Source organism: Gallus gallus, chromosome 4 (genome assembly GCF_016699485.2).
Source record: "Gallus gallus isolate bGalGal1 chromosome 4, bGalGal1.mat.broiler.GRCg7b, whole genome shotgun sequence".
In the NCBI taxonomy this organism is placed as follows: Eukaryota; Metazoa; Chordata; class Aves; order Galliformes; family Phasianidae; genus Gallus; species Gallus gallus.
The window spans coordinates 69,047,402-69,075,368 of record NC_052535.1 but is presented as its reverse complement, the minus strand read 5'-3'; the positions used below and the strand labels follow the sequence as shown (position 1 = coordinate 69,075,368).

The 27,967-nt window shown below is 41.8% G+C and overlaps 1 protein-coding gene across 10 annotated transcripts; it reads left to right on the top strand.

Annotated features, from left to right (window-relative positions):
* Window positions 1-136: 136 nt before the first annotated feature.
* KLF3 (Kruppel-like factor 3 (basic)) lies at window positions 137-27,270 on the top strand. Of its 10 annotated transcripts, none has more exons than XM_046940926.1 (8): window positions 137-254; window positions 3,732-3,779; window positions 10,453-10,549; window positions 11,479-11,603; window positions 17,320-17,815; window positions 18,150-18,297; window positions 22,084-22,244; window positions 23,359-27,270. In XM_046940926.1, exons 4-8 carry the CDS (start codon window positions 11,583-11,585, stop codon window positions 23,538-23,540), a joined length of 1,008 nt encoding a protein of 335 aa, XP_046796882.1. In that variant the 5' UTR covers window positions 137-254; window positions 3,732-3,779; window positions 10,453-10,549; window positions 11,479-11,582; the 3' UTR covers window positions 23,541-27,270. The 10 variants fall into 10 exon arrangements, with proteins under 10 accessions (XP_046796882.1, XP_040555762.1, XP_046796881.1 ...); XM_040699828.2 differs by lacking the exon at window positions 11,479-11,603 and adding an exon at window positions 6,257-6,491; XM_046940925.1 differs by lacking the exon at window positions 11,479-11,603 and adding an exon at window positions 6,257-6,491 and having other exon boundaries at window positions 137-1,226.
* Window positions 27,271-27,967: the final 697 nt, after the last annotated feature.

Sequence of the window (27,967 nt, the reverse complement as noted above, 5' to 3'; positions counted from 1 at the left end):
CGCTCACCCCGCCGGCCCGGGGAGCCTGGCAGGGCGAGAGGCGCCGCGTCATGTGACAGCGCGGCCCGGTGCCAGCAGCCCGGGGGGGAGGCGGGCGGAGGGCGGGAGGCAGGGCGGCGGCGGGCGGCTCCTCCTCGCACACAGACCCGGAGCCACCGCGGAGGCGCCTCAGCCGCGGGACACGCCGGCCCGGAGTCGCCGCAGCGCCCCCAGCCCCGTCGCCCCGCGCCGTCCCGGCCCTGCGGGAGCGCCGCGTAAGTGCGAGGGCCGGGACGGGAGGGAGCTGCGGCGGCGGGACGGGCTGCGGGAGGGGGAAAGTTTGCCGGCTCCGCGGAGCCCGGGGCGGGAGCGGGGAGAGCGGAGCCGGGCGGAGCGCGGGGCCGGACTCGCTTGCCCCCGGCGGCGCCTCCTGCGTGGCGGCGTGGCCGGGGCTCCGCGCACCTGCGCGGTCGCCGGGGGCGCCCGGGTACTCGACCGCTCCTCGGGGGTCCGGCGCGGCCCCCTCGGGGGTTCGGCCGCGGGAAGAGGGGACGGTGTCACCGGGTCCCAACGTGGCACCGCGCCGGGCAGCCCTGGGGTGAAAAGAACGGCGGGTTCTGCGGCTCCGTCGGACGGCGAGTGCTGCCCGGCGGCGGGGAACGCCGCTGCAGAAGCTCGCCGTTGGGAAGTGCCCGGCCCGGCCCGCTTAACCGAGGACGATACGGGCTCTCGGAAATAGGTTTTCCCGCATATCGTCACCGAGTGTAGCACCACGTTGCAGCGGGATCGGTGAAGTTCAACCACGCAGCGTCCAGGGAAGCGCCGCGGTTAAATACGGAATTAGCAATAACGACCGTAGTTCGGCTCCCTTTTCTGGATGTCGCTTTGTAAAGCCGAAAAGGGAGCGGGATATTTGCTTTGGAGCGGAGTCAGCGGCAGCCCGGGGACGCGGGGAGCGGGCACTGAGGCGGGCGCCCGAGGGCTGCGTGAGGCGCGCAGCGGAGCCGGGCCGCCTCGTGCTCGTGCCGCTGCCCGGCAGCGCGGTCAGGTATCCGCATTGTCCGCCCGCTGCGTTCGTTTCCCGGCCCCTGAAAGAGCAGGAAGTGGAGCTGGGCTCTGAGGGCTGTATTGTTGCTAGAAGCTCCGTTTGAGTGGCGGGAGGAGAGCTTTGAAGACTTTATTTAAGCTAATAATATCCGTGAATGCTCGTTACCTGCACCCAAGACAAAGGATTACACGGCTCCACGGTAATGACTTTTTCCACTGAGCGCTTTTAAGACGCGTGTTCTCGGTAATTGCATGAGGAACTCCGTGTGAGAGGAGCTCCACCTGGATCTGATAATCCCGCCTGACCCTGGAGAGTTACTTCAGACCAACTTGCCTATTTTTAAGAACTTTTTGTCTGTTATCAAAATACGAAAACCTGAGGATGCTGACATGAGTGACCTCTTCTGTTTTTGTCCAAGCAAACAAATGCCTTTTTTTTTTCCTGCCCAGAATGCACTGTGCAGGCTGTGAGGGAGGCTGGGGTCAAGGGCAGGGAGAAAAGATACTAAATGTGTTGCTTCCTTCCACGAGGAACCGGACAGAACTTCCTCTTAGTAGCAGAGCCCTGAGCAAGCCCTGAGGTGCTCTGGGGATGTGACCTGTGCAACCAGTGCCTGCATTGCCAACAGCAAAAGCCTTCAGACAAATAACCGTGTAAATGTGAGCGAGATCAGACAAAGGTTCTGAGATGTTGGAGATAAGAGTTGTGCAACCCTGGTGCTGCTTACAGTCCCAGATACTCGAGCTGAAGAGGAGCTGATAGGTCAGCGTGGAGCCGACAGCTGCTGGAGCCCATTGCCAGCAGTGCTGCTGCTGTGACCCACCATGTAGTTTGCTGTGAGGTGGCCTCACAGTGGCATTAGGTGTCCCACTTGTGGGGTGCAAACAACCAAAGCGTGTCAGGGAAGATGGTACTGAAAGCACAGCTTCGAAGGAAAGCACACCTTGAAGTTGCCGTAATGAGCATCTGGATAAGATGCACCCTTGCTCTGCCTCCACCTTGAGGAGTTCATTTGTTGAGCTTTGAGAATAACAGTATTACCTCCACAGGTCGTGAGGTGAGGTCTGTATGGGACAGAGGGATGGGGAAGGCAAAGCTCTGGAACAATTTGCTGAGCTGTGCCAGATGAAGGAGGACAGGAGAAGCCTTTTACAGTTGAAAGCGGTGCCTGGTGCCTGTGATTCTGTCCATGAGGGCCCATGCTTTGGATGGGGAGCTGGCTTCTGGGAACAATGAAGCTGTGCTGCTGTTCAGCTACTGGTGATGTCAGTCCAGCAATAAATCCATCGGCCCGACGAAGTTAATCATCATGACCCATGGTGTCTGAAAATCTCCTGCTCCCTCGTGTTGTGCAGGGTGCCTATTTGTCAATAGGGCAGGTCCCCTGCATAAGGACAGTGTTTTTCTTCACACCCAATGAACAAACACCTCCACCCACTGTTGTTGTTTTAAAAGACTCCAGCTGCTCATGAATATAGGGTCAGGGAGGGCCGCCTAAATGTTTCTCTGTGCTTTCTCCCCAGTGCAGCCAGCAGAGCTGTTTCCTGTTCTTTGTTTCAAGGCTGGGGTTTGCGTCACACATTCCAAGTGGCATATGTGGTGCTCTTTCCTGTTTCGAGCTGTTTTCTGGTGGATTGGTGGCCTGGTCCAGGCCCCTTGCCACTGCCCCTCAACTCCCTATCCCCACCCAGTGAGTTATCATGTCCCTGCACACTCGCAGTTGCTTAAGATGCCTGCATTATGTCATCATGAGATTTCCAAGTTAACCTTTAACGCGCACCCGCGACTCCTAGTATGTTTATGGGGGTGACCTGAAGAGCCGCGCTCCCTCCGCTGAGAGCCAGTTTTCTCCTCTGGCTTGTGACACCGGCTGGGCTGGAACCGCTCCATTAAAGCCACGGAGTTAGGCTGGTGTGAGAAAAGAGCCCACATCTGCAGAGTCATCTTTCTGAGGGAGCGTTGGCTGCCGCCCTCAGCCAACCTGGATGGCCCACCACGAGCGCTTTACACTTCCAGTTCTTGAAAGGAATACGCTCTCGTTATCCAAAGTAAAAGATTCTCTGTCTCACGGATGTAATGCAGAAAATGAGAGTGACGGCTTTTCTTTGGAATAAATAGGTACAGCTGTTCTACGTTTGGTGTTTCCATGGGTGCAAAAATGATTTTTCAGTCCTGTTTTTATAGTTGACTTCTCCCCACACCCTGTTACCAGCTGATACAGAGAAACACCAAGAGGAAATGCAGAAACAGAATGTAAATGTTTCTCTTGCTTCTCCTCTGACTGCCGAGGAGCTGAAGGACCCAAGCCAAAGCTCATTGAAATCAGGAGAAAGGCTTGCATCAACTTCAATGGGCTTTGAATCAGGCCCTGGATGAAAATGTAGGACGAGCTGTTTATTTCTCTGTCTCTTACACGCTGAGATATGCACGTTTCCAGTGCACACTGAAGTATTTCAACTCTCCTATTTCACCACCCTTGTTAAATTCCATTTTTTAAAGTAGCCTTTTAGTACCTGACGTTGCTCTTTTGGATGCTAAGAAGTAATTGTTTGTGAGCATTGCGTGTTTTAAATCTTGTCGTGTCTTTTAAGAAGTGTCTGAAATACATGCTGTAAACTTCCTTTCTTGGGGCTTAATTAGAGGGGAAAAAATTACAAAATTATACGCACATCCTAACTTCACTTTTTTGTTTGTTTGTTTTTAGTCTGTTCAGAATTGCAGATAACGAGAAGTGTTTGTCCACACAGTTTTGGTGAGTGTTTTATTGATTATTTTCATTTGTTACTCTCACTTATTTTTACTTACTTATTTTTACTTAATTTGCAGAGGATTTCAAACCTTGACTCTTTTTTCCCTTGACAAAGGAAAATGGTTGTATTTAACTGCAGTTTGATATTGGAAACTAGCATGTAGTAAAAACAGTAAATGTGGTTCATACCTTTTTGTTGCTGGAAGTTTTACTAAATCCAAGAAGAAATAAAATTATAGTACTTTGGAAACCAACTTCTTAATATTAATGAGAGTACTGCTAACAGGAGGTCTTCTAAAGTTCCTTTATACTGTCAGCAGTGGAGCTTTGTGTTTTCATTCCAAGGCTAGTTGCTTCCAATCCCGAATATGAAGTTTGACAGGGCTGGCTTGAGGAGAGATTTAACCCTTCCCTATTAAGGATTCAGTTGATGCTGAGCCTTCCTTTGAGGGCTCTGTAGCTGTAGCAGATAGCTCCCAAGGGAAAAAAGTGCAAGTGTACATCAGCCAAATGGAAAGATAAAGCTCCGGTAGGCTTTTAATAGTACACTAAGTCAGAGCGAAATAGGAATAATAAAAAAAAGTGGGTGGCCTGCCTATCGTGCAATCAGTATATTATCAGCAGGCGTGATCCATGAAGGCATGTTCAAGAGTCCAAGCTTCTTTGATCACATCTGTACCCACCGCACTCTCCAGCTCTTCTCCCTGTTGTTTTTATTTCACTTCTGTAGATACACAGAAGTTCATTGACATTTGCCCTATATTCAAACCCTCATTCAAATTAATCATTTAAGTTATTTTTCATAAATGCACGCTTCCTTTATTTAGGATTAGATTTTTTTCTTCTCTCCCATGATATGAAAAGTGTTAAATCTCTCTCATGTGTTTCATGAAATAGCAGTATCCTTTATGTTAGAGAACGGTATTTTCTATCATTCTTCCCCCATAATATGAAAAGTTAGGATTTATATTTGTCCTTTAAAATTATCTTTAACCTTTTACCTTTAAAAGGTTCGAATTAACCTTTTAAGCAAAACGTAAAGAAGTTCAGTTTGGAAGAGAAAGATTTTCATACCATTCCACGTAGTTCACTTGTTTTCAGAAGTCTGATCTTTTATACTCACTCGGCTATTTCTCTTTCTAAACAGTAGCCTGAGACAGGAAACCAGACAGCAGTCTGCCCCGATAAGGGAGAATATTGTCTGATGGAGGTGCCTTGAGATCTTTTCTTTCTCTCTCCCTTGGTTCAGTAGATGTAGAACTGAAGATTTATCAGGCTTCCATTTTTTCCTTGATAGAAATGAGGTAATTTTAGTCAGCACAGCAAGAACTTTTTTTGCCCAATTTTTTTTTACATTTGAGAAATCCATTTCCAGACACGTGGCTTCAAAGGGCCTGCAAGCATTACAAATGTAATTGAAATACTGATTACTCTGCTACACAGCTGATAAATGAACACGTCAAAATAATTCTAGGTCAGAGTGACGTCAGCAAAGCTAGGCTGTGTGAGCTGCTCAAAGTTGCAGATTTTTCAGCACAGAAGGCAGATTTTCATGCCAGTAAAAAGCCAAAATGGTCTGAAATGCTTTTCTATGTGAAAATAACAAATAAAATTTGCTGTTACATAAAATAAGAAAATCTCATTGTAGTGGATTTTTAGAAACAAATTATTCTGATGAAAATAATTGAAGCATCTAGTTTAAGGGTGTTATTAATCTTAGAATGAAGTAGGTTGGAAGCACTAGAGTGCTATGTATCAGTTCATGGCATTTTTTGGAGAGGTTTATGTTTATTTTTAGATGGCACAACTTAATGAAATCTAAACGGAATATTACTGTTGATCTTAACATCTCTTTCATGCCTAACAAGTAAAACATTCAGTAGAAAATTTTTATCTGGGTACCTCTTTCTTTGCACACAGTATACGAGCTTTTCCAGCAGTTACTATCGTTCCCCAGAGGAAATTCAGTGAATAAGCAAACCCAGGGGGCTGCCCATCAGTAAAACATTTCCTTGGTGTGCTGCTTTCTGATGAATTCCCCCCAGCTGTTCCTCACGGGCCAGCTGTGCTGTTCCCTCCCCCCTGCACCGTTACTGAGCCTGCTTTGGGCTGGGTCTGACTGCTCTGCTGTGCAGTGCTGGGGAGGTTCTTGGCCTGCTGCTATTTTGAGGCCCAGCACAGTTCAGCACTCAGTTACTTCCCATTAAAGTTAATGGAACTACAGGAATACTTTCTTTTTTTGTTGACTCAGGTCTCAATGTGCAACTGGTGCTGTCGGTGCAAACAGAACTGTAGACTACCCTCAGCTGGAGGGGTCCCAGAAAGGTCATCGAGTCCAACTTGTGGCTCCACAAAGGACCACCCAAAACTCAAACCAAATTTCTGATCTTTTTACTAGGTCTGGAAAATGCTTTTTCTACCTTTTCCAGGTAGTTCTGCTCTCAGGTGCTGTTTTTTTTCTCTGTCAAACTATCTTCCAGGTTCCAATAGAAAGGACTTTCACCCTGCTTCAGGAAACCTACCATCCCTTTGGATTTCATCTGTTAAAGAGTCTTCTGCTATTATCACTTTTTAATAGCAGGGGAAGTTTGACTTGAGGCTTGCAGAAGCACAGTGTTAAGTCCCAAAGGGCTTGGACCAAAGAGCTGTGTGCACCAGAGATACCAGCTGTGCTGAAAAACCTGCAGTGTCTCCAGGGAGGGCACTCATTTAGTGGTAATTCAGCAGATAATATTACATTATTCTGTAATTATACCAACAATAACAGTAGTACCTTGATGCTTCTAGACAAAGCCTCGCTGTACCACAAGACAGCATTCCTTTCTTCCCCAGGCAGAAGGATTGAGAAATCAAACTCCACGTGTAGTTTTACACAGAGCGAAGAGAGGCAGAAGTTCTGGTCGCCACTCCACTATCTGCAGCAGTAGTATCTGTCAGGTCACTGGCTGCTCTTCCAGGTGTTTTGTGAGAGCAAATGCTCTGTGCCACAGATGATTTGTAGTGCAGTGTCAGAACTGGCCTCCACTGTGTCCCTTCACAGCAGATTTGCAGGAGCTGGTGGGTCTTGGAGGTAGATGTGCAGCAGCAGGGGTTGCTCTGGCAGCTGTTGTGCAGTGCAGTTGTGCAGTCTGGGTGCTCTCTTCAGCCACTTGGCTCTTCTTGTCCACAGTAAATGATCTGTATGAATCTTCACTAACTTTAAGCTCTCATTCACTCCTAATGATGTCTCTGGAACAATCAACCTTAGCAATTGAAAAGTTAATACCAAAAAGTGCCCAGTCCAGATAGGGACGTGAACTGTCCTGATAATGAACGTCCTTTATGGAAGGGATACTTTGATGCATACTGGATCATAAGAGCAGAGTCTGTGACTTTTCTGATTTGCTGTTGTCCCTGGACTTCACACTGGAAAATACCGAGGGTCTTTGCCTGGACTTTACCTTGCACCTGTCCTTATTTGCATACAAAACCCAATTGCTTCATTTGTCTTTCTGAGGTACAGGGCGTGTGCAAAATCTTATCAGAAGCCATGTCCTGTTTGGACAAGTCGGGCTGACTTGGCAGAGATCCACAGGGTGGAGTGAATGGGAGGAGGCAAGAAAGTAAAACTGGGTGGCTTGTTAGCAGAAAAAGAGAAGGAGAGTAAAAAAAGAGGGTGGAATGTTTGCCTGCCGGATTGCAGTTAATTATTTAGTTTCAGATTACATGCATTTTAAATTCTTTCAGCCCACATGAAAAAGCCCTATTTTTGTAAAATAATTTATCTAATATGTGAATGTCAAGGACCCTTATTTGTTAATGCATTTAATATGAACATATTGGGGTTTCCTTATTCTTTTTTTTTTTTTTTTCAGGGATAGAAAGAAGGGATAGTATTTTGAATTTCCAGAAGTTAGCTTTATTTACTAAACAGTTTGTGGGCTTTCAAACAAATAGGTTATGAAAACAGTGTGTAAAGTAGAACCCAGCTGTTTTTCTCACTCCACTGCAACAGAAACAGTCAAGACTGCTTACCTTCTCTAGTGCTCCCTTCTCAACTGGTCAGGGATAGAGACTGTGAGGTTTTGATTCAGTAGGCACGATTTTACAAATACACTAAGAAAAGGTATTGATGCTTGGTATCTGATGGAGCATGCTGTATCTGTGCGTGTATGAGTGTATACCTGCACATACTTCTTGTGAATGTGATCCAAGCAATTGATTTTGAGCATTATTTTTAAACACAGAGATAATTGGTTCGTGAGTTTATTTGCAGTCTTGGGAAAGTGTCACTCTGAGCTGTGTTGTAAATGAGGGACTGGAAGCTGATTTATATTAACTTTTCAGCAGCTCTATCTATTACTGCAAAATGAGCATCAGACTCAGTAATCTGGACAAAGAAGACCAAGAGTTACATGTTCATAGATTTTTTTCCTTTCTTGAAAATTGGTTTCTGCTTACTAACAAATGGGAAAGAGAACCAACCTCTTATATGAGTAAAATGTGAGAAAGGAGTTCTCAATTTCTGGACTGTGATGCAGCAATAGAAATAATCTTTTCCTCTGCTGTTCTTAGATGACTGCATCAGAGAAAGATTGAGAACTACTTTCCACTTTCACTCAGTGCAGTACACTTTCTATTGCCAGCGTCGCTGTAATTCATGCGCAGTAATTTAGAGCCTCGCAAGAAACACTCAGATGTGTAGCATGAAGTGAAATAAATGTCTTAGTGCACTGTTTTGAAGTAAAAGGAGAATAGGATTAACTCTTTTAGTTGGGGAAAATCCAGTATTAAAAGAAGAATACCCTGGGAACATGGGAGAATGACTGCTTACTTAGAACCAGCTAACCTTTTCTTTCTTTTCTTTCATGTTCATATTCATTCTCTTTTGTTCATTTATTCTTTGCTTCCTTTCTCTCTTCCTGAAGTACAGATTGTTTTGTCACTGTTTAAACAGAAGACTGAAAGTTTTACTGTAAACTTTCCTTATCTCTATAAGTACCACTGTTTAATGTTTTCACGATGCTTATGTATGTGTGTGTACATTTGTGAGCGATGCATGGGTAAGCGTGGGTTCTATCTATGAGAAGTGTTACACACCTGGGAAGGGTAACCATTCAGTGAAAACCAGGACAGTTGACAGCCTCTCAAGCAAGATTAAAGAGTTTACAAAATTATCACGACTTTTAGCAAATAGAGCCATTTTACACAACTACAGTCTAGGTTTAAACTGGAAATTGCATTGAGCTGCTGTTTTGAGCTGTGGTTTGATTCTGTTGGGCCTTTGTCTTCTGTAAGAAAGTTCATGAAGATGTTTTTATTTACATCTGACCCTGATTTGTTTCTATGATTAAAAAAAGTACACTGTTGTGATATTCTTCTAAAAGGCTTCAAGTTTTATTCATACAGTGGATAATTAATTATAGACTTGAAACAGTCCATGCCATCTTTCTCTGGAAGCAATTACCTGTTTCTTACCCATAAACATGTGACGGTTAATTGCGAGATTGTTCATTAGTGCAGACTTGTTAGAATGGTTTTAATTTGAAGCAGGAACACCTTAACATTTTATTTAAATTTCTGGGAAAATTTTCCAGGCGAAACTGCTAATCTGTTGTTGGGCCTTTAACCTACTTCCTTGGGGTGAAATTAGATGAGGCCATCTGGCTGTATTCGTTTATTTCCAGTGCCATCTACTGGTCGAAAGTAAATAAGTTTTTTATCCTCAACATCTTACAGAGTATCAGAGCACTTCCATGCAGGGCAGTGCAGAATTTGCTGCCGTAATGTCAGTCGTGGAATTGTATGTAAAAGCTTGCCAACATCTCAATGTCTCCAAGAGCAACATACCTTTGCTTCTCCTGGTTTTTACTCTGTATCCTTTGTGGCCCATTCCAGAAGAGGTGTTTCTGTGTCTCCTCCTTTCCTGCATGGTGTCCTTCCAAGCTGACCATGAAAGATGTAATCTGATAGTTACCTGGTGGTATGCTGTGTGCTAAATGCTCCTTGTTCAGACAGTTGAAGATAAAGTAGAATTGGAAAAGTAAGGTTGCCCACACTGTAGGAAAAAAAAAAAAAGAACAGCCAAAACTGCACAGAGTGCAACCAACAATTGTTGAATTGTCAGTACATTTATTACTGTAGGAAAACAACTTAAATATTAAGTATAATGTTAAGTCATTGCAGCGTTTTGAATATGTGTCTCCAAATTAGTCCTGGTGTTTCATCTTCTTTCTTTCACATTGATTTCAATGACACTGCACGTGAAGATTTTGGCTTTTCTGTCAGGACTCTTAGGAAAGAGATCCACTTCAGAATCAGTTCACCATGTTACCAGCTGTACAGGATTATTCTGTAGCTGTAATGGTAATGAGAAATGCGTGGTACAAACTGTGATGCATTTATACATTGACAAATAATGAAAGTTGAGAATGAAAGTTGATATGCTGATAAGAGCAACAAAATTTCACAATAATTTTCATTAATGTGAGCAGATCTCCCTTGTTTTTAACGGTAATTGGGAAAGAAAAAGCCTAACAGAAATATTTTAAATGAAGCTTTGTCAGATATTTAAGAAGTTATAATGGAGATGGATAAATACAGATATTTATCTGGCAAAACATGAAGCTGTTTCCAATTCAGAAAGCTGAACTGGGGCTTTCCTGCAGCTTTCTAACACATTGTCTTCCCTGTGTAGGCCAGGACATCACAGGCATCAGAAGAGGTGAATAAAGAAGATGCTAATGTTTGATCCAGTCCCTATCAAGCAAGAAGCTATGGACCCCGTTTCAGTGGTAAGGCTTTTAAGATATTCTAGCCACTGTAATGATTCTATAGTTCTCCCATCTGTACATTTAAACCAGGATTTTTCTAGGCTTTGTACTACCCTACAAAAAGCTGTGAAACTGTATTTTGATTTTAGGTCAACGGGGTTCACATTTTTACTGTGCTTCATGAATTTATTGCCCCTAAATGACCTCTGCCATTACTTCTGCTTATGTTCCCATCCACGGAGCAAAGGGGAGAACATCCAAGAACTCCTCACCCACACAGTGCTAATATAATCACTTCAGGTCATGCTGCTGATGGAAGTAGATTGAAATTAAGCTGCCAGACTACAGTGTGAATTGGCAAGAACCTGTGGTGTCAGTGTTAACACCTTTGAACTAAATGAACAGCTTCTCACCATCCCCTTCTCTGTTTCTCTTCTGGTCTTGACCACACGTGCCAAGGAGTAACTCAGGGCTTTAACCAACAGAAAAATCCTAAAAAAAAAAAAAGTTTAAAAAAAAGGCTTTTTTTCTTGGGTAAACTGGATTAATTCTCTTACTGTGTGATCAGATGAGAAACAGAGCAGTGGAGGCGAAATGGGGGAAGAGAAAGGGAGACCTGGCTTTTTGTTATAATTTTCCATTGGCTTGGTGTATAGCTCAGCATAAATAAGCAGGAGCAGCAGGATAGCTGCATAGCTGAGGAGGGACACTGGGAACTGTGATGATTTAGGTTGCCAGGGAAATAGGACCTTAGGAAGCAGTTTGATCTGAACTTCACCTATTCAACTGCAGACTGCTGCTGAAAGGGAAGATTGTGGTTTTTCTTCCTCCTCTGCAGCCCACTGTCATCTTTGTATGATGTGAACTCATTGTGTGGATCCTTTGAACCAGCCCACTGGATGGTTAGAATTGCCAGCCCACCAGAAATATCCTTCTTTTGGTCAAATCAGGTTCACTCTGTAGCTGCTCAACGCTAGAGTGAGGAGAGAGAGAAGGAGGGAATAGGACCTATCTTTTCATCAGTAGCCTGCGATGAGATCTGATTAAGTGTTATATGAAGCCACACCTTAGAAAGGTGAGAAGTCAGTGTATATAAATTAGTGTGCGTTAAATTCATGCTCTAACTGGCATCATTCAGTGTATGGTTTGCTTACTGTTTTATTTAAAATGTAGAATAATCATGACCAAATTAAGTGCATCTGGGAGCACTCTGATTTCTTTGGTGCTACTAATGACACTTTCTGAGAGTTAAATTTATATGCATTTTAAATTTCAAGTTTGACTTTCATGGAATTTATTTACTTTCAACCAATGATTTCAAGTTGGCCTATTACCAAGGGTGTAAATATATTGACAAAGTCCAAATATTTGGGTCAAGAAAGAGTCTTAGTATAGACCAGTCGATCTGTGACTTTGATCACACACAGTTATTGCATGTCCTTGTTCAGATCAGTGGTGATTATCTATGATTGTCTAAGGATGTTCTGTGGTGTCTGTCAAAGGCAGAAAGTGGGCCACTTCTGCAATAGAAATGTTAATAAACAAGCAACAAAATTCTTAGAGACACCTGGAGCTGTTTTTTTGTACACATCTGCCTTCATTTCCCAGCAAAGGTTCTGCAGTGGCAAATGTTTTACCAAATATATACACCTTCCTCTTCATTATTGCATAATGCAATTACACATAATGCAAAACAAAAGCAGGAAAAGGGGGATCGTGAAAGTTACCTGAGACAAAAGGACATTATTTGAGTGTGGGTTCCCTCATGCAGATCACTTAGTTCTTCCTCAGGCTGAGGAGTGTTTGTTTCAAGTCCTGTAGGCTCACATGCTGCTGAGCCACAAGCCCTTGAGGCCCTTCTGGCTGCCCCAGTGCTATTTGGTTGTGCAGCTTCCTCTGAGCCTTCCAGCCCAACAGAAACTGCTCTGGAAGCACCTTTAAAGGTGAGGCAGGGAGGGAAGGTAGGACAGGCTAATGAGCATTCCCACGTATGTGAGTGTTGCTGAACTTCATTTGAGGAGGTAGGAGGGAAGAGAAACTGTTACTGCAGTGGTGGTTTTTGTTTCTGGGACACAGGGTCCAGTTTACTGTGGGCTGACATAACCTGTAGTTTTAAAATCAGGATTTATTTCTGTTCTGTCTGCCATTCTGATAGTATTGTTAGAGTTCAAACTCAGTGGAACCTTTTGTGAATTATTGGTTATTTTACCCAAACGTACTCTGTCTGTAGGTATAAAAGCTGCCTTTAAAAAATCCCATTAGTTGGGGTGGGAGAGGGAAACAAATTATAGCTTTGGCACCACTGTATTTCAGGGCGTGTGGCTGAAAGGATTAACTATGCTTCTCATATGGCTGAAGCTCGCACCCACACTATTTCATCACTCTACCAACAGCCTGTACTGCTTATTGAATTGAATTATCAAACAGATTTTATGATAGTTCTTAAAGAAATAGTGACAGAGTTACCTGAATCCTACCTAAATGTTTTCTGTGAGGACTTTTTAAGCATTTGGATAAGTACCAGTAATCATTTAGTGAAAGAAATCACTTTTTTTTGTGTATAGACATCTTTGAATTGAAGGGAACAGGTTTTTTTCTGCCCCTCCATCAGTCAAAAAAACACATTTCACTCCTTTTTAAGGCAAAGTGCTACATGCAGCGTGAGGGATTGAGGTCTCAAGATGTCTCAAGGTAATGAGTATACTAGTTACTTAACTAGTCTGCTAGTTTGCTTTTTCGTGTATTAGCTGTTTGTCCTCTTCTGTTGTCAAATATTCAATTTGACAACTTGTGTAAGGATGTAAGCAGGTTCTTCATCTGTTCCTGGTTTTGCAAGAGTCTAGCAATATAACAGTTAAGTTCATAGGGTTATGTAATTTGTAAAAGATAGGATTTGTTATCCTATACAACAAGCAGTATGTTTCAGTATGGCAGTTTAATAAGAGTTTAGCAAATTCTGTCAGGTTAGTGCTTCCATAATGTCACCTCATGGAAGCCAAAGTCTTCTGGGGAGTGATGAGTGCTTCCATCATGTTCAGCTCATCTTTTGTTTTTCTGAATAGATTGTTAAGAGGAAAAGCATGGTGACTTCTCTTTTTGGAATTGCTAATTTGATTGTATGAACATGAGGATATTTTTGAATGATAACTCAAGAATATTAGGAATTGCTGTAACTTACTTTGCAGTTTCTTTGTGAGTTGAGTGCTGGATGTTATATTATTTTGAACGAACAGCAACAAAAGGGAAATGAACTGCTTAGTGAGGTCCAAGAGGGAAAATGATCATAACAAACATCAAAAAGACCTATGTAGAGACTGCAAAGGAATATACATTGAATTACAACGCTGCATCTTAATAGTGAGCTGCTGCAGTAACATACAGTTCTGTGCAGAGACTTTCAATAACAGCAGAATTTATAGGAAAGTGAGCATTTGTTGGGTTTTCTTAATCCAAGTCAGGCTGAAGGACATACACTCTTAATTACAGTAGAAATCCAAGGAAAATGTATTGAAATATAGTGGCTTAAGTATTTGGGGCAGACTGAGCAGTAATACCTAGTTTTACATTGTTCCACCAGAATACTTCATGTGGATACTAAGTATTTAATATTTTCAATATAAGATACTTAGTGCTGTTGTAGATTTGGTCAGGATCTCATCAGAAGGCTGAGCTCAGTGGTGGTGAGTGGTGAACACAACACACCAGGCAGCGCTCATGGATGGTGGGAGACAGAAGACTTTTTCCCTTCTCTCTCCCTTCCTGCCCTTCATAAATGCTGTAGGACATTCCTACAAAGTCTGATTAAGACAGGGTTAACTGTTCACCTTACTGTGTAATTGTCATTTGATCTGCTGACTTCAGCGGTGCCGTCCGTGCAGCTTTAGCCAGGCAGGTTCAGCTTGGTTCTGCTCTGGGCTGTGGTTAATCAGAGTCATTCATTAGAGCTTTTACATTCATCCAGAACAGGCTGTGGTCCCTGGGGGAACTTCTAGGGTTGGTGAGAAAAGACTGCTCTTGCCGTGCATTAATTACACTCCTTGGTACTGCAGTTGGTGACATTTAGAAAACCATGCAGTTGTAGTCAGGCTTTCTTGTTTGCTGTTGTTAGTGCTCCAAGTTTACAGAGGGAGACTGTGAAATCTTTCTTACTCTCCCATCCCATTTCCCCAGAGGGATTTTCTTTGCTTCTCTGGCAAGGAAAGTGACCTACCAAATCTGAAAACTGTGTTTTTTGCCAACCTAAAGACAGTTGCTGAGTTCCAAGGAGATGGAAACTGCAGCTTTGCTTTGCTGGGAGAAACAGGAAGCTTAACTTTAAGGCCAGCAAGAAGATGGATCTGAGTGTGACCGACTCCAAACTAACAGCATTTCAACTATGCTTCATTGATACTGAAGCAAAAGTGCATTCCAAGTAGGTTCTGATTGACAACAGAAGTACCACTTCTGGTTGTTCAAGCATTCTTCTTGTCTTTTTCACCCTTTCTGTACAGAAAGGTGTAACCAGCACCCTTTCTGTACACAGCACATACATATACTGTAAGTGATTATGTGAACAAATCAATAAATTCTTGTTTGTTTTTTTGTTCTTGGATGTGCAAGAGACATCCTTCTGCTTTTTTAGTTTATGATAATCTCTCATCTATTGTTGTATCTTTACAACAGCAATAATAAAATAATATTACAATAACAATAGTATTTTTTTTATAACAACAAAAATAATTTGTCACACCACATTTTTCTCTCACAACTTTATCTGCTCTTTGGGTAGAAACATGACAATTCAAACCTCTGCAGAAGAAAACTTGAGAAAAATGATTCAGCTTCCCCAACTGCCACAAGAAATAGCTGTCATTAAATCTGTGCCAGATTAATGACAACAATGGAAACTTCCTGTGGAAAATAATGCAAGGCATGCAGGATAATGCCAAGTCCCTAAAATAATCCCTTTTAAAATATAGTTATCTTCTCCCCAGTTCTTAGAAAGTATTTCTTGCTTGTGTAAATGTACTTTACTTAACCTTTCCAGTTTACAGGTCTCTGCACAATACTTTAACGGTTTGGTAGTTTTTCAGCACAGGCTTAGTGTTAGCTGAAGAACTGGAAGAGGTTAACTGGTTAACCAGTAAGGTTACAGCTTGGAAATGCTTTGTTCTTTAATTCACTCAGTGACCAGAAACATTCCTGAAGATTTAGATGACACAGTCTTTTTCATTTCTAGTATTCTTGCATCTTTCTAAGCTGTAGGGTTCAGAGGAGTGCACTTGTGCAAGATCTGTAAGGCTCCATTGTGCATGAATTCGTGCGTGCTGTGGTACACACAGAGCTCTGTAAGTCACAGGAGTTTGTTATTTTCAGGCAACTGTTACTGAAATATAAGAGCACTTCAGTGAAATGAAAGTGCACATTCACCTGAACATGGACATGCCTTCTAAAACAGAGTAAATATTCTTATGTGATCATCCCTGACAAACTTGCAGAACTGTAAATACACTGATGCACAGTGGTACAAAACTTACACAGCTCACTGAAGCAGAGTAGACTTTGAACTGTGAACCAACAGTAGCAATTTTAACAGATTTACAGTCATTTATCCATTTAGAGTGGTATTTTTTGCCTGTGCTCATAACTTGATCAATATTTGGTTGACACTAAATATTATCAAGTTTTAATCCCTATCAATATTCAGAGGTCTTCATCTTCTAGAATTCAAATAAGTTCAGTGTTGCTCGACTCAGTAGTGGTGGCATACCCACAGAGCTTGTTTTACCCAGCATTGTGTGCAGTAATGGCATTTTTATAGAATTCTGCAGAGCCAGTTACCATGAAAGATGAACACATACATAAATTGAACTTTTAAGTCATAAAAAGATGAATTAAATAAAGTTTCAACATTTTTGATGCAGCATGTACTGTTTGAAGATCAATTTATTAGTACTGTTTCATTTGGAGACAGTGTTAGTTACAGTTATTCTGTGGAATCAGTTTTGTTGATTCTCATCACAGTATGTGAATGCAGCAGGAAAAAATAATGTTTTCTAAACTCACTGTTTCAACAAACAACTGGAAAGAAAAAAACACATTGGTGTCATTTTGCAATAATACTTGTGGTTAACATTGACAGTTACAATCAGATAAATGTCCTTTGCAAGGGAAACAGAGGCACACCGAGAGGTACTGCTGGTTGTGTTCTCTCTAAGAAGAAACATGTTGAAAAGGTACATAAATGTTTGTATACATATATGGTGATTTTATTCCATCTGTTATATTCATATCAGTTAGTAAACAACCACAGTTCTAAACACTTCTAAAATGCAAAGTTCATCTGGATAGTTGTTTAATAATATCGTATTCCACAATGGATGTTAATACCTCGTGGTTTACAGAATATATTTTTACTAAAATGTGGGGATTATTATGCAGGTTAGGATGAGCTTTGGGTTTTAAATGCTCCCGTGAAGAGAACTGCTGACAACCACTAAGCAGCAGGAATAGTATATCAAAAGCAGTTTTTCAGGGAGGAAAAAGTTGCTGAATAAGCTTTGAGGATCTTATCCTCAAACATCATCCGTGTTGTGTTGCTTCTGAAACAGTGAATTGGTACGTGAGTAGCTTCCTTTGAGTGAAATCTCATGTTTTATTTCATTCACTTTTGTTTAGAAAATATATTGAAATGCTTTCTGAAAACCTTCGTCTTGCCTCCGTTTATTAGCCATTGTTCTTTTTCAGCAGTAATTTTATGCCTGTTGGTTCATTATTTGTTTTTCTTTATTTTTTTCTGCTCCTTCTGACAGTCATACCCATCCAATTACATGGACCAAATGAAGCCAAACAAATACAGCGTCATTTATTCTGCACCAAGCATGTTGCACAATAAATTCTACTCAAACCCTGACGGACTGTCGAATGGAATCCAGATGGAGCCAGTAGACCTCACGGTGAACAAGCGAAACTCACCGCCTTCGGCTGGCAGTTCTCCCTCCCCTTTAAAATTTCAGACTGTGCATAGGAGAACTTCCCCTGGATTGACTCTGTCCTCACCCAGCTCTCCCATCAGTAAATTCACGCCATCACCCCCAGGAGTACAGCCGTTATCCATGCCTATAACAATCCCTCCTGTAATGGCTGCCGCTCTTTCCCGCCATGGACTGAGAAGCCCTGGAATACTCCCGGTCATTCAGCCTGTTGTAGTCCAGCCAGTTCCTTTCATGTATGCTCCCCATCTCCAGCAGCCCATCATGGTGTCCACAGTCCTTACAGATGAGATGGATAGTCCAAGCAGCATGCAAGGTTGGTGCTGTCAGAGTTGTGTTTTTTGTCCTCTCATACTGAGAAAATAACTAACTGTATATCCGTCTTCTAAGATACACAAATATATAATTTGCTATGTAAATATTTCACAAAACTTAACAAGGTTTCATTCTGTTCTACTTTAAACCTGCATAAAAATTGTTCATCGCGGTAGATCTGCTGAGATTTGAACTGATGAAAAAGTGAATTGAAACTTTTCATCACAGTTCATCAGGACAGAAGTACAAAACCTTCCAGTTTTAGTATTAACTAGAGGTTCTTAGGTGTATCTTTTATTTATGTGGTCTTCCATTTGATACCTTCCCCCACACAGTGCCTGTTATTGAGTCCTTCGAGAAGCCAGCGCTGAAGAAAACAATTAAAGTAGAACCGGGAAGCGAACCAGCAAAGACTGACTTCTATCCTGAGCGAATGTCACCTCCAATGACCTCATTGTCTCCGCAGGAAGTAATGCTGCAAGAGTAAGTAACTGAACAGGAGTTCCCAGATCAACAAAGGAACAAAATGCAGTTCAGTGCAGCATTTAACTCATGTTAAGGAATGAGATAGAAAGTTGCTGTGCTTATAATAAAATTCAGAAAAACTTTCTCCCCAGCTGCCACTTCAATTTCAAGTTTTGTTTTCTTTCATCATAACAGACATAGATGTGTATTTCTACATAGCAACCATGTTTCTAAAGTAATGCTGGTTCCAATCCTACAATTCACTGGAAGTGGACCTGCAATAAGCTAGCGATATCTTTATGTAAAACCAGCAAAAAGCTACAAAAATACTTTCAAGACTTTTGATACTGATCTGTGTATTTATATTACCTAAAATACCCTTCTTTAAAAATATTCCTGTGACTTTCTTGGTGGACCTCTTTGTTTTCTAAAAAATGTAGGCAACTCAGTCCAAGAAACCCCTCAGGCCTACGAGTTCTTTGTATATCCACTGAAGTTCCGTGTTTACCTGAGGCCAATGTTTTGGGATTTGCAGTTTAAGTAGTTCCTGAAGCTCTCTCTCTTCCCCCTCAGCCACTTGTTTCCAGCCAAGTACTGATACAACTATTACTGAGACCACTGCAGATCTGTCCAGGTTTGAAACAGCAGAAGGCAGAGCAAGGGCTAGGCAGAAGACATGAGGTCTGGGACAGAAACTTTGTGGTGGAAATGTTAAAAAATTCTCAGGCAGTACCTGATAAACCATGGCTACGTTTCCATCTACTGTTTTCTTTTGGAGAATTCTGCCAGCTTACCAAAACCATGGGACTGTCCAGGTTCTGGCTCACCCTTCAGCAGGCACTGCTCTGGGCTTGCACACTGGCTACTGTTGCCAGTTTTTGTAGACAGTATGCTGTTTGTTTAGAAGTAAGCTTGTATGTTCTATTAGAAGAAAATAGTAAATATCCGCGTTTACCAGATGGATATTTACCTTCCCTAAGAACTTGCCACACACAGCAGCCAGGTCTGTCTGTACTCAGACCTAACTTCAGTGGGGTCAGGGCAACCAAACGTTGTGCTTCACCTTTGTCTCTTGTTAGGCCTCTTGAACAAGAGCAGACCAGCAAGGGCTGTTCCTAGCTTATAACACACCCTTCCTCTGGGGCTGAGACTTCTGTAGACTTGTCACCTGCATTAGTGATTTGCATTCATTATTTCCCAATGAGTCCAGTTTCCACAGGAAATCCATCCGCTGAGCAAAGAGTATAACATTTGGTACAACGTGTAGGCAGCATTCATGCATTATCTGATGCGTTGTTCCAAAGCATCTTCTCTGCTTCATCATGCAGAGGCATTCTGTTTGTGGAGACACAGTCCTTATGTTGCAATGACTTCCGTTGTTTCCCAGCAGTCTGCAGAGCTGCAGTCTTGCTCAGCTCTTTCGAGTTCAAATTCTGCAGCATCTACAGCAGTTGTAGATGGTAGTTCTTAGCTTTCTGGTATTTAAAAAAATGGACAAATCGTATGAGTTAAAAGATGAGACTTAAACGTCTGTAAAATTTCCTGTTGTCTCACAGCTTTATCAGCATCTCTGCATTATGGGATGTAATTACACAATTTCTTATGACTTTTCTTGGGGTCCAGCTGTCCAAAGTATGCTCTTCAGAGACAGAGAGAGGTAACATTAAAGAGGCTTAGAAGGCTCTCAGTTTCTCAGTTTTAAGTAACTGATTTTACATTAACATCAGTTTTAGGCAGATGAATTACATATGTAATGTTGCTGGCATTTCTGTAGGAATTGCTGGACTTGCCAGCACATCTAATAAGTGAAGCAACTGTACAATTGTTTCCAAAATCAAACTTAAAGTAAAAAAATCTCTGCCAAGTATAAGAAGCCTAATTAGTTGTATTCTCTTGCAAGTGTTGAAGTCTAACTTACGCTTCCAATGCACTGTGGTCTGTTGGTAAATGCTGCAATTGTATCATGATTTTTGGAAGGTAACTTGTTAAATAATGATGCTTACCTGATGAGAATTGCATGGATTTCTATCTTGCATAAGAAGAAATGGAAGAAGGGCTGTGATTTACTATTGATACTTGTTTAGTTTTTACCTCTGATTTTTGACACCATCTTAACCATTTTTAAAGTGCCCCTCCCCCCATCTGAATATTGTTAACATTCTGTAGTCTTGGCAGCCTCCTTTCCTCCAAAGGGAAAATGAGACAGAGACGGATATTCACCATTTTATTTATGTACTCTTAGGTCATGAACACAAACAACATACAGTCAGTGCCTTTTGCTCCATTTTTCCAGCTGTTACCGTGTCCAAAACCAAGTCTTCTTGCTGTGCTAAGCCAGAGATTATCCAGAAGGACTGGTGTGCAGCAGCAGTAAAACTGAGCTGCTCTACTGAGGAGTGGAATTTGGCTCCCAGTCTGAAGCTGGTAGCTCTAATAACAGAAGAATACCGGAGTGAAACTTTTCTCAGATCAGTAATTTCCACCTTGCTGCTGTGGAGATTAATAGAAACTACTTTTCTTGTTCAACTATGCACAAAATTTTCTTTGCTGTGCCTGATGTCTTTTTTATCTTTTACTGAAGGACCCTTAGTACATGCCTGTGGGAAGCATGCTATGTAGACATGCTATGGGAAGCAGTCATTCAGCGTTTCTGAAAAAGAAGCCCTAGACGAACTTGGTTTATGTATCAGATACTCCTCAGATAGTGATTTTTAATATAAATCAGTTGGTAAAGAAATTTTAAATACAGTCACAGAAAAAGGAGTGGAAATGTAGAAAGCTTCGGTCTGTCAGATGGAGGAGTTGGTCTTACCACAGGGAGCACTGATACCTGCACGTAATGTATTAAGTTACAGCCAAAGGCTAAAAAAATACAATAGAGCATCGATATAGATCCGGTGATTGGCTGGAAAATGCAGCTTTGTGAGGCTGTAAGATTTGTAATGCTGCTTGCAGTTCTGACTGACGTACCTCCTTTTCTAGAGTTAACATGGAAGAAAGAGCCAAGGTTCTGCCCAATTCTGCAGTCAGCCTGTTGTTAAAACCTAAATATCAGTAGTTTATGAGTTTATGACATCTTTTAGGAATCTTGGTGTGTTTTCAGAGGCACGAATGTTTATATTTTATTTTTTATAGAAGTCTGTAGGCCCTCACCCCGTGTCTTACCTGCCTCGTACCTGTGGGCTTCAAAGCAAAAAGTGATGTTTATGAAGGTGGAGAGCTAACTTCAGACATCCTGTGGGTGTGTCACGCAGGCTAAACTCTGCTTTTAGGAATTGACGTCAGTGGTACAGGGAGGCCGCACCCTCCTGCCAGCACCAAACAGGAAATTCTTAATTACTCTGTGAAGGAGTGGCTGGAACAATAAAGATTGAGTTCTGCTTTGAAAGCCTGGAGATACAATTCCTTTAATCGTATGGAATAGCTGTTTCCAATTACAGGCCAATTAGCTGTGTTTTAAGGCAGAAGAAAAAGTGTAAATAAATAAACAGAAGTTCAACATGAACTCATAGATCAAAAGGAAAAGTGGCTTTTTCTGAAAACCTGGATTTTGAGAGGTTTTTTCCTTTCTAAGCTTAAAAAAAGTTAGTAGAAATGGCTCCGTTGTGCCACAGAGTAAGTAAACGCTTACAAATATGACTGCTAGAATGCATGAAATTTGCTGAAGCCTCTTGAATTTTTCGACATGCCTGTAATGCTGTTCTTTCTGCCAAGAGACAGCGTAGTGGTGAATATGGGACTCTGATGGATCAGAGTAACTGAGGTTTGCTGTGCTAAATGTTTTTCATTTTCAACATTGAACAGGAATCACCCTTCGGTTATAGTTCAGCCAGGGAAGAGACCTTTGCCAGTGGAGTCACCAGACACGCAAAGAAAACGCAGAATACATCGGTGCGATTATGAAGGCTGCAACAAGGTCTACACTAAAAGCTCCCATCTGAAAGCTCACAGAAGAACCCATACAGGTTTGAGCCTGCTATGCTTTTCTTTCATCGAGTCTCTGGTAAAACGGTAGATTCAGATTTTAATTTGTACTATTTGCCAGGTATAAAAAACAAAACAGTTTTGGCAGTATTCTGAATATAATCACAGGCTGAGCAAAAGGGAGAATGTAGCAGGAAAGGCCCATAAGAAGAGACTGTAAGCTAAAGCAAGATCATTCTGTATGCTTTACATTCACTAACTCTTTGCTCATTTTCTGTCCAGTTGCTTGCAGATTACTCACACTGTAAGCCACCAAATCAGTTCACGTTGCACTACCACACCTCTTACATCACTGCTAAATTTGACTGAGACTTCCATGGGAGTAGCCTGTTTGCAAAAGTCTGTACTGTGTGCCAAATACAAACAGACCTGGTTCATGTGGACATGCTAACCACGGTCCAGTAGTGTTCTTTTCTGAGTGGGTTTATCCCCACCTCAGTTCTCCACAGAGATGTTCATCGTAGCACACTGAATGGATATATTTATATATGTGCAACCACGATTTTTGCAAACATGAGAGACACTTAGAGGTGAAATGAAGCAGTTCATGTCTGTCTTACATCTCTACACAAGCCAAACCTTTACTTGTTTGGCTGCACAATGCTGTGAAATAGAATGAGGATCCAATATTAGGAAAGAGTTATTAAGAAAGATTTTAAGTTGAGCTATCTGTGGCAGAGATACCAATTAATACATACTATGGTAACTGTTAGAGGTAACTACAAGATTTCTGCCAGCTGTGCTGATTGACAACACCAATCCTTTCCCCAACTAATCTACCACAGGAGGGCCTGGCTTTGAAAATACTCAAACAAATACTTAAGTTTTCACACTTCTTGGCTTGGTGAGGCAAAACAAGAGCTAATACAGCAGAAAGGAGCAGAGAGACAAAAACAAGAATAGGTTGTGGCAGGAAATAATTCTTTATCTGTTAACTTTGCACAGTGCAGAACGCTCTGCCAGCCTGCTGCTGGCAGAAGGCTTTTTGAGTAAGCGTAAAAGTACATGATGAAATTTGACAGGGCGAGAGGATAAACCTGTCAAATAACCGATGTATTCGTATCTTAAATCTTATTTCTCTGTTTCTTCCTTCAGGTGAAAAACCATACAAATGCACTTGGGAGGGATGCACGTGGAAGTTTGCTCGTTCTGATGAACTAACGCGGCATTTCCGCAAGCATACGGGAATCAAACCTTTTCAGTGCCCAGACTGTGACCGTAGCTTTTCACGTTCGGACCACCTTACTCTTCACAGAAAACGTCACATGCTAGTCTGAGTGTCTTCTGTCCCCGACTCCTGTCAACACGTTTTTTTACACATGCATTTTAATTTGGGTTCAGCTGGTCTGAATCTCTGGAGTTTATACCATTAAAAGCTTACATATGGTCAGTACTAGATGTTATCTAACCCTTCTATGTCCTTGCCACGGGTCAGACCTAAAGAATGTGAACAATTATTTGTTTTGTTTTTCTTTCTCCTGGGGATGCTAAGCAAACCCTTTCTTCAGAGAGTATGTTTAATGTATTCCATTGTGAATAAGGGAATTTGTAAACAAACAGCTTTTGTTGGTTTCTTCATATAATCAACCCAGTGTATACTGATAAACTAGTAAATGTTTCTGAGTATCAAAAATGCTCATCCTTGGCAGAGACATTATTTATGTGCCCTGTACAAGGCACACTCAGATTTTATGCTCAGCAATGCAGTGAATGGACTTCCTCAACCTTGCTGATTTCCGCAGTATGATTAATACAACAGTTTTAGAAAGACACCTGATTTAGAAATCCCCTCTGCCCAAACAGTGGGTAGCACTGTAGAAATAAATCTAAGCAATATACTTTACACAAAGATTGAGTCATAGTATCACTCACCTCAGTCAAGAAGAAAAATTAGGAAAAATCGGTCTGTACATAACACTGTGCAACTAAACCAATGTCATCTGTCCTTTGTATTATACCATAGTATCCAACCATGTTTTTATTGCGTACTGCCCTGGTGGATTTGTTAAATGAAGATCTTGTGTGATGCTGTATGTCTGTTTTGTGTGCAACTGTGTGGATGGAACACATACGGTACTCTCCTATAACATGGCATTAAAGGATATTCATAGAAACCTTCCACACCACATTTCAGGGTTATAGACTATCCCTCTGTAATCACTCCCCTACGTTTCCTCTACTCTAAATAATTTTTGTCTCCTTACTGTACCTCAGAAAATAGAAATCATCGTGTCAGAAATGCTCCAATGTATTGTTGCAAGTGCCACTTTAATACACTACAGTATTTTGAAATATTCACTATATTTTTATGACAAGATGGCATCAAATATGAAGCACCTCTGAGATAAAATGAGTCATGTATCTGTTTGGTTAAAAGTGTGTATGTCAAATCATGCATTTGACAGCTCTGATCTGTGGCTTTGATATTCTCCCAGCGCTGGGTGGGCTGAGCTTCCCTTGTGGATGTGTCCATCGCATTAAAACATCGCGTCACCAACTCCCATGTCAGTAGCAAAGGCAGCTCAATTGCTCAAATACAAACAAACTGAATTGAGACAACCTCCAGCTGATCCTAGCAATGTTCCAGTACTTGGAGCTTTCCCACAGGCGGGACTGTTTCTCTCCTTATTAGCTGTCAGGTTCTGTGCTACTAAAAGGAAACAGGATCTGTTTGTCTAGACTTGAGCACACTGTTGAGTGTTTGTTCTTCACCCTGTGTGAGGTGAACACAATTCCGTGCCATATAAACTTGTTAAAAGTCAGATTTTCCTTTGTCTTGGAAAGCCCCACTGGAAAACAAGGCTGTGGGGAGGAGAAGGTTTGCAAAGTCCTCCAGGAGGAGTCAGGTTGGAGGTCCATCTGCAGGTGGGTACCTCAGGACCTGTGGAGAGCAATGCTGGGCTGCGTTCTGGGGAGTCCAAGAGCAGCAGGCTGAAGTAATCTGAAGGTGCACGGCTTGGAACATGAGGAGCCTTCCACCTCTGCATCCTTGATGGTGGGGTTTCCAGCTGATGTGCTAACATCCGTGTACCCATGAGAGCGGAGAGGGAGGAGATGTGTTCCTAGAGAAGAATGTTCATAGTGATTGCTATAAAATGCAAACTATTGTTCAAATTGTGTGGCAAACCTTACATATGTGAATATGGAACTGTCAATTTTATTTAAGGAACAGAGCCCTCAGTCTGTGCTCTGCAAAGGGCAGAATGGGGATTACCATGGCTAGGGCAGTTCTGCACAGCTTTTATAGGGAAAATCCTTAAGCGCTTTGCGTCGCCATGCACCGTCAGGACCTTTGGCTTGCCGGATCCATTCAGAACTGAAAAACTTCAAGAGCCAATTGGTCCCTTTCTGTCTGACCGCTCCATTACTAATGCTGATGAACGTGCAGGAAAGAGGTTGCTATTCATGAGCAGCTGGTTTAAAATTGTGCTTTCTCATTGGATTTTTATATATGGAGTGAGCAGTGTCTTAGGGAGTCAGACTTGGCCTCATCTGCAAGACTCCAGGTTGTAACGGAGTGGTTCATTGACACGGAGCTGTCAGTGGCAGAGGGCAGTGTGGAACTGCTGCAGCATCAAACACAAGTGTACAGCTATGCGGCGTCCTGGGATAAAAACAATTTTCAGCTGTTCGAGGGGGCAAAAAGAGGTGAGACCCTATTGACCCCTGAGTGGGTTAAGGACAACGGATCCCATGCTTAGCTTAACAAATTGAAATGCCTGGGATTTAGGAAGGTAAAGCAACATTTCTTTCCAATACTCTTTTTTTTTTTTCTGTAAAGGCTTTCACAATTTATTTTTTTGATAGAAATCTAAAATACCGTAGAGGCGTCCATTAAGTTGTCTATGTACCTTTTTCCTGACAGTGTTTATGATAGTGGTGGGGACGAACACAGTGGAGACACAGTAGAACTTTTAAATGTCTTTCGCCACGTGCCTTGTGATTTAGGACACCAGAAATCTAAATATTAAATATCAATATTTGAGACTATTTTGTGTAAATGCTTTGTTTATAGGATTTCTCACTTGGGTCTGTGGGTGTCTCTGTGGAATGTCAGAAAAGCCACATGCTGATAGGCTTTCATCTTTCAGCTGAAAATGCGTGTTTACATCTTCTGTGGCTCATTGACTCATTAGCAAACTTTGGTTTAAGGGCTGTTGTGAGATTTTGTAAACCACACAACTAAATACTGCTAATAAAACAGCCATTCCATGTACGGCTTAAAGAGAAGCCCGTTCAGATAACAAGACAAACTAATCCTGCAAGCGGTGTCTATCTTAAAAAACCCTTTCACTGGCAGTGTTGCACTGTGCACTAAGTAACAAATGATGCTGCTCCTGTTTCGTCCTTTTGGTTATAATGTTTTGCTGGGTTCTTTGACAATCCCATAAAGCTCAGCGGGTATTACGGTGTGCTTTTATTTAAGTACACACTGCTGTTGTGCAGCGATACTTCTAATGCCACATCTTGTCCAAATGCATTGTTGTCTCTGTCAAGGTTATCTACATGTAGATGAATATAAATCCATTTTACATATCCGAATAGGGCTACACCAGTTTCCATTACGTCTTACAGATATTAGCACTTTTATGCTATTTATGTACTTCAAATGTTAGAGGGTCAAAATAATCTTTCCGCTTAGCATCTCTCACCTGCAGATATAGCAGGGATGTTATATTTACTTCAATATGTGTATAAACTATGCAGATTTTTTTTTAATAAAATGTAATATATTTTATAAGCTAATAAGACTGAATGGTAATTAAAGGTTTCTAGCGTGCGTTACTATAACTTGCAAATATGGAAACATTTTGGTAATCTTTCTTACTAAAGATGTGAATGTTTAATGTACTTTTACTGTTTCTACTTTGGTAGCCAATGGGAATTCAGTAATGACATTTTGTCATGTTGAACTGTGAACAGAAATTTGTACTGTACAGTCCTCATACTATATTTAGTACAAAATACATATCTATGATAACTGTTAATAAAGCCATCAGAATATTATTTGTGGTCGTGTCATCAGCTACAATGAGAACACACATATAATGTCCAGTAAAGAAGCTAGGGAAAATTGATACTGAATGTAAGTAACACGAACCTCACCCTTAAAAAAGAAAAAAACAGTACTGTATAAGTCTATAAAATGTGTTTAAAAACATTCATTCCTAATCCAAAGAGCCTGCAATTAGGAAAGTAAGAGTTCAGCTCGAGACAGTGTAATAAAGCACCAGTTAAGAGGGGGCTGTAAGAAATAAGGGAATGGACTCTTCAGCATGTTCTGTTGTAATACGACAAGGGGAAATGGTTTCAAAATGTCGGGAGATGTAGATTGGTTATAAGGAAGAAGTTTTCTACAGTAAGGGTGGTGAAGTACTGGCACGGGTTGCCCAGAGATGTGGTGGATGCCCCATCCCTGGAGACATCCAAGGTCAGGCTTGACAGGATTCTGACCCCAGTGGAGCTGTAGGTGTCCCTGTTCACTGCAGGGGGGTTGGACTAGATGACCTTTACGGCTCCCTTCCAACTCAAATGATTCTACAGTTCTATGGTTATGGCACTGAAGTTGGCTGGACGATGGTTTTCGGTCCATGGGCAGCACTGAGCCATGGTAATCCCCTATGCACATGGTTGTGCAATGAAGTTTCATCTTTATCAAAGAAGTTTTCCAATTCTTCAACAGCAGCTGGGGAAAAATAATAGC